Consider the following 7,025-nt stretch of genomic DNA (forward strand, 5'->3'; position numbering starts at 1 on the left):
GGTCTCACTCTCTTTGCCCCCAGCACAGCCGCAGGGAGATCTTTGCATTTAGTCTTGCCTGTAGTTCCTCTGCCTGCCTCCCCTGGCCCCTGGCTTCTTCTTTTCATCATTGGGGTTTCCATTCAATGCACATCCTCAAGAGGAGGCTTTTCCTGATGGCTCGGCCTGTGTAGTTCCCTCCCCAACTCTGGGATGCTGTCTCTGTCAGAGCTCCCTTCACTGCTCTTAACCACTGCCTGAAAGCATTCATTCCTCCTTTGGCTGCCTTGTGTGCGAGAAGGTAATCCCCAGGAAACAAGAACCCATGCTGTTACCCCTGCACCCACAAGATCTAGCACACTACGTAGAACACTGCGCAGTTGATCTACTATACACAGTGCAGAACCCACTATCAGAAAGGCCCTGGGCATCCTCTGGTCTAAACTAGAGCCAGAGAGAAGGAAAACTAACAAGAGCTCTGTCATTTATCCTGTCATACAGAGAGGGCCCAGACACAAGCTAAGAATTCTGAGAGGATACTAAGAGAATGTCCCTTGCAGTCTAGGATTTAGAGAATATTTGGGGAGTTGAAGTATCCATACTTCACGTTGCCTTACACGTCACTGCATTCCTAAGTGTCAAATTACGGTACACAGTTCACACACTGGACCCGCCCCTCTTAACAACGGATCTGAGCCCTGTACCATCCTGTGCCATCCTTATTATCTCTGACAAACTTGAGCCCATTGCTGCAGTCACTGTGTCAGTCCTCTCATTGAGGGTCTTCATTTCTTTTACCAGCCCTCCACCTTTCCAAGTAGAATGTCCCTTTCCAAGGAGTAATCTCTACTGACGACATGCCCAGTGTATGTGAGATGAAGTTTTGCCATCCTTGCCTCTAAGGAGCACTCTGGGTGCACTTTTTCCAAGACACATCTGTTTGTTCTTTTGGCATTCTGTTTAGTATTCTTCTCCAATACCATGATTCAAAGGCATCAATTTTTTCTCTGTCATCCTTACTCATTGTCCAGCTCTCAGATGCATAGCAAGTGATTGAGAGACCTGTCTCTTAGTGCTTTAAAAATGCAATAGGATGTCAAAAAAGAGACCCACGCGATGTGACCGTGGGGGCAGTGGGACTCCTGCTGGACTGGGGAGGGTAGGTCAGGAGTTGGCAGGAAGAGGTGGCAAACGTGACATGCATCTGGTAGATGGCCAGGAAACAAGCTGTGAGACGCCACACCTTAACTCATTCTTTTTGTAGGAGCTGAAGTGGGAATCAGCACATCTCGAATCCATGCCCGAGGTCCAGTAGGACTTGAGGGGCTGCTGACCACAAAGTGGCTGTTACGAGGACAGGATCACGTGGTAGCAGATTTCTCCGAGCACGGAAGTTCTAAGTACCTTCATGAGAACCTTCCTGTTCCTCAAAGAAACACCAACTGAAAGAAAGCATTCTAAGAAGAGCCGGCAACCCCCAGCAGCAACCCAGGAGGGTTTCACTGTTCATTCTTGTCTTAAGCATCTCAGGGGAGAAGCCATGTCTTACCTCCCAGTCTCTGGAAGAGACTGGCTGTTGGAAAGTGTACCTAGATGCTTCTGGTCTCAATTTGGCAACGTTGGTCTTGGCTTGTACCCCTCTTTCTTTTTTTTTTTTTCTTAAGGAAGAAAATAACTGCTACAGAGAGGGCCTTAGCCCAGTTCCCTTCAGTGATCAGAACAGAAAGGTGCTGTTCCCCCACATGAAAGACGAAACATCTTGGCCACTTCATACCTACTTAGCACCTCAGTGAAGCAGTCTCCATGGCATCTGGTTGGTACCAGAGCCAGCAACACCTAATAAGTCATTTCTTTCATGTTCTGTAGTCATTTGTGAAAAGCCGAGATTGGGAATTTCAGAAGAGAGGCAGTTCTCTTGAGCATTTTCATCAGAAACCGTCACAGAAGTGGGCTGGATCATTTCCACTGGGAAGCTTGACCTTTTGTATTTATTTGTGGAGTAAATAAGTTAGCATTTCAGGCTGTCCCAGCCACTCCTGGGCCCAGAGGCTCGGTGTGTGGGTGAACCAGGGGGTGCCTGGCATTACAGACAGTGCGGTACAAGCTTTCAGGTGTTCCTTAGAGGCATATAGGCAACAATTTTGCTTGGAATTTTTATATGAATTCTTTTATCATCTTAACCTCCTTCCCTTTTCCCTCTAAAATTAGAGGAATATTTTAATACTTTGGGATTCCTCCCCTTTTTTAAAAAAATAAACTTCTTATGAAAAACTGGTGTTTGTGGACAAATTTCTCCCTTGTCCTTGCTTTCCCTCCTTTGTGAATCTTGGGGGCCCCCCACTGCCCCCCTCCCCCGCTTTTAGGTACTGCCTCTTCCCAGGGTCACCCTGTTAGGAAGTGGGTTGGGAGATAGGTCATCTGTGTCAACAGGGTTGGGTAGCACTGCAGGCAAATCCCCAGGGAGAGAAAAGGAAAAGAGGAGACAGTCAAGGGATGTGTAAGACATGAGTCACATCCCACAGCCTCCATGGAGGTGTGGCCCTGATCCTTGGTCACCTGGATGGCTGTCACGCCCTCATTAGTACACTTGGGACATAAGTTAATTTCACTATTCAGGCTCTTTCCTGCCAGCTCCTGTTGTCTGGGATGGCCTGTTTCACCTCCCTCCATCAGTCCATCTCCCCTTTGGACCCTCGGTGCCAGGGAGTCTGCAGTTGAACCACTTCTTGTCTCAGAGGGTGCCTCCTGAAGAAATAAGCACTGCTTGTCCTCTGGGGATAATTTATGAGCACAAGAATTACAGTGTGGAACATGTTCCCAGGCAGCCTCCAAGCTGTACCTCGCATCTTGACCCTTACATAGTCTGGCAAACTACCCTGCCTGCCCGCCCTTCTGGGGGAAATTCTGACATCACTTGCCAGAAAAGGCAATAAACGGGGTCTGCATAAAACTGAAATACCACAAACAGCTCCCGGCTAGACAACAAATGTCATGGGAGTCTGAAATAGAAAGTGGCCCCTGAGGACCTGGGCCTTTGGGGAAGACCACAAGAAGACAGACCAGGCTCTGAGCCTGGAAAAAGAAGGCAGAGGGGGCATTCTGGCAAAGGTTTAGTGTGAGCAAAATCCAGAGGTGGCGAGTGTAGGGAACAACAGAAATGCCAATTGAGACAGAAGGTCCTTGCATGTGTTGTAAGTGGGAAGCACGACATTGTAGACAGCTGGTGTTAATCCCTACTGGAGTCTGTTCTTAGGGCTTGGAAGTAAGGTAGGATTTGGCCTAGAAAACAGGTAAAGCTCAAGTGTTCCAACAAGGCCATTTATGTGGAAACCTTGGCCTTAGTCAATTCCATGGAGATTATGGACAATATGGCTTCTGCCTGTCTACCAAAGATGTAGAGGACCCCCCCCCAAAAAAAAAGAGGCAGCCAGAGCCTTGCAAATCTCCCCATCAAGTCAATCTTCCACCAGTCCCTGCTTGTAGTTACAGATAGTTATTGTTTTTATGTGCTGTTAATTGAGTCAGAATCCACTCATAGTTGCCCTCCAGTGGGTTTTCTGAGGCTGTACATCTATCCTGAGGAGCAGCTGGTATCTTTGAATGGCCTGTCTTTGGGTTGGCACCTCCTTACCCACTAGACTACCAAAACTCATAGCTAAACCTCCAGTGGGTTTTCAGAGGCAGTAAATCATGGAGGAAATTACCCAGCTTTCTCCTGTGAACAACTGGTGGATCTGAGCGAAGAGCCTTTGAGTTGGCAGCACAACTTTCTACCACTAAGTCCCAGGACTCCCTAGCTCCCTTCCCCATAGGAGGGGGGACAGCTTTTGTTCTGAAACTCCTCTTGTATTCCTGTCCTACTACTTCCTTTTCCTGGCCAGGTAATCCCAGCTTCCTGCCCCCTGGTCCTGGATGAGAGCTGGTCATGAAGCCAGCCAAGAACAACTTACTTCTCCACAAAGCAGGGTAGTGGGGGGAGAAGAAACACCCTGAAATGTGTAAGAACAAATACTTTGATTCAAGCCAGTTTGTGGGTTTCTTGTAATGGTTCCCCAAATGAATTAATACGTTATGAGGTCAATTAGACCATTTTTTGTTTGGGAGGAAAGGTGGGTAGCCAAGACCTAGATTATCCCACAAACATGCCTTTTGCCCTTTGTTACTTGTTTTATAGGATCACCTTGAGCTCTATGGTTCAGGGAAGGGTAGGAGATTTCACTAGACCCCACAGTTATTGGTGATGGTCACCTGACTCGGGCTCAAATTTCCCTCTTACAGTGACTATGTCCAGGCCAGACAGCAACGATGGAACCTTAGAGTTGGTTCCAGCTTACAGCAGCCCTATGTGCAAAACCCTGAATGACAGACTAGCAAGTGTGACTGTCGCCCTCACAATTGTTGCTGTGTGTGAGCCCATTCTTTCAGCCTCTGTGAGGATCTTCCTCATCACTGACTCTTCTTTACTAAGTACGACAGCAGTCTGTTACTTGGAATGTTTACTATGAACTCTCTCCACTTGAATTACTCCTCCAGTGGCCTGAATCTGACAGCATGCGTTCTCCCGTCTAGAGAGAGGTTTTTTAAGAAAGACTCGGAGGAAAGAGAACTGGGCTATAGGTTGTTGTTAGGCGCTGTTGAGTCAACTGCAGCTCATAGCAACCCAGTGAACCAAAGGTCTGAACCTTGCCCGTCCTGCTGCAGCCTCCTGATCCCGGACACACTCCAGCTCGTTACGGTCACTGTGCCATTTTACCTACCTTGTTCCATCTGTTCCTGAATCCCACTCCTGGTCTCAATTCAGCAGTTTCCTTTTTTTTGTTTATGCACCTTCTAGTGGCATCTGATTCTACATCTGGGTTCAGAGTCTGTCTGTCACTCATTAACTGAGTGACCTCGGGCCAGTTCATTTCTTTACACCCTGGCCCTGGTTTCCTCATGGGACTTTTGAAAGATGTACATTATAGCTGGTAATGGAAATTACTTGGTATGGTACTGGCACGCAGCAAGCGCAGGATAACAAGAGATGGCCATTTGCTGTGATTTTCTAGGGCCCTGGCTACATGCAGGCTCGGCCCTCCACAAAAGCCCAGGAGGTTCTGCTTTATTCATGAGACAGAATTAACTCTTCCGGGATTCAGATTTTCTCATGCATTTGAGTCTGGTAACAACTAGCTCACCAGAAGGCCAGTCTCCTGTGCCCCAGGCCATGTGTGTTGCGCACACACACTCAAGCAGCGAGCAATAGAACCACTAAGTGATCAAATATTTACACGCCTGGACTTATGAGAAGGCTGACGTCCGTGATGGCGCAGAGAGCACGAGTTGCCAGACACCCTATTCTGGGCCTGAGAAAGAGAAGGTGAGTCCAGGTGAGTGTCGTCTTCTGCCTGAAAATGAAGACTGAGGTGTGAGGGAGGAGGCAGGCCTACTCTAATCAGGGCGTGGGAGCAAAGCAGGCAGCTTTGGGTTTGTAGATCCTCCCACATGGGCTCTGCCATGTACTAAAATAGAGGCAGAGCGTGTGCTTTTCAGAACTGGGAATTTACTAACGCACAAATCTCACTGATTTCACATGCAAGCAAGATTCTACTGAAGATTATCCAAAAACGACTGGAACAGTACATCAGCAGAGAACTGCCAGAAGTCCAGGCTGGGTTTAGAAGGGGTCGTGGTACTAGGGATATTGTAGCTGATGTTAGATGGATCTTGGCTGAAAGCAGAGAATACCAGAAGAATGTCTATCTGTGTTTCATTGACTATGCAAAGGCGTTTGACTGTGGATGATAACAAACTGGCTGACTCTGAGAAGAATGGGAATCTCAGAACACTTGATTGTTCTAATGCAAAACCTATACTTGGACCAAGAGGCAGTTGTCAGAACAGAGCAAGGGAACACTGCATGGTTCAAAATTGGGAAGGGTGTACGCCAGGGATGCATCCTATCTCCATACCTTTTCAACCTGTATGCAGAACAGATTATCTGGGAGGGTGGGCTCTATGAGGAGAAATGTGGGGTCAAGATTGGTGGATGATTTCTCAACAATCTGTGTTACGCAGATGACACAACCCTGCTTGCTGAAAATGAGGAGGACCTGAAGCACCTGCTGCAGAGGGTCAAGGACTGCAGCCTCCAATATGGACTGAGGCTCAATGTCAAGAAGACAAAGATTCTCACCACTGGACCAATTGGCAGCATCAGGATGGATGGTGAAGAGATTGAGATTGTTCACAGCTTCAGTTTACTTGGTTCCACAGTCAACACTCTTGGCACCAGTAGCCAGGAAATTAAAAGGCACATTGCCATGGGAAAGTCTGCTGTTAGGGACCTCTCCAAAGTATTGAAGAACAATGGTGTCTCTCTGGAGACTAAGGTGCGTCTGATACAGGCCATGGTCTTTGCTATCACTTGTTATGCATCAGAGTTAGACAATGACTAAGGAGGATAGAAGGAGAATTGATGCCTTTGAGCTGTGGTGCTGGAGAAGAGTATTGAGAGTACTGTGGACTGCTAGGAAAACAAACAGATTCATCCTGGAAAGGGTCAAACCGGGCTGCTCCTTGGAGGCAAGGATTCTGAGGCTCCATCTAACATACTTTGGACATGTTGTGAGGAGAGACCGGTCCTTGGAGAAGAACATCATGCTTGGGAGGGTGGAGGGACAGCGCAGGAGGGGAAGGCCCTCTATGAGGTGGATTGATTCAGTGACTGGGATAATCGTGATGGGAGTGTCAGAGACAGTGTGATTGGCACAGGACAGAGTGGAGTTTAGGACTGTTGTACACAGGGTCGCTGTGAGTCGCAAGCGACTCGATGGCACATAACAACAACTCCAAGTAAATACAAAGATGTTATAGATTTGGTTGAATTATTGGGAAAACTTTCCTGGCTAATACTTTAAATCTACTAATCACATCTCTTTTTAAAATTAGGGGCAGATGTTGGTTTGGATGCCTTTATTCTATGTCTCTCTCAAATGCAAGCGAGCATAGTGTTTCTGGGTAGTATTTTTTTTGGGGGGGCGGCAGTATTTTTTATAGTGCTCAGA

The 7,025-nt window shown here is 47.4% G+C and overlaps 1 protein-coding gene across 3 annotated transcripts in view; it reads left to right on the forward strand.

Annotated features, from left to right (window-relative positions):
* ALDH18A1 (aldehyde dehydrogenase 18 family, member A1) overlaps window positions 1–1,427 on the forward strand; it is a 39,359-nt gene extending 37,932 nt beyond the window's left edge. For 2 of the 3 annotated variants that reach the window (XM_006880088.1, XM_006880089.1), the window contains exon 17: window positions 1,244–1,425. In XM_006880088.1, coding sequence (XP_006880150.1) covers window positions 1,244–1,425 — 182 coding nt within the window. Of the gene's footprint in view, window positions 1–1,243 lie in introns of all 3 variants that reach the window. The other variant, XM_006880090.1, reaches the window with a different exon arrangement.
* The last annotated feature ends 5,598 nt before the right edge of the window (window positions 1,428–7,025 follow it).

Source organism: Elephantulus edwardii, unplaced genomic scaffold, assembly GCF_000299155.1.
Source record: "Elephantulus edwardii isolate Elephantulus edwardi_28Jun2011 unplaced genomic scaffold, EleEdw1.0 scaffold00006, whole genome shotgun sequence".
NCBI classification, from domain to species: domain Eukaryota; kingdom Metazoa; phylum Chordata; class Mammalia; order Macroscelidea; family Macroscelididae; genus Elephantulus; species Elephantulus edwardii.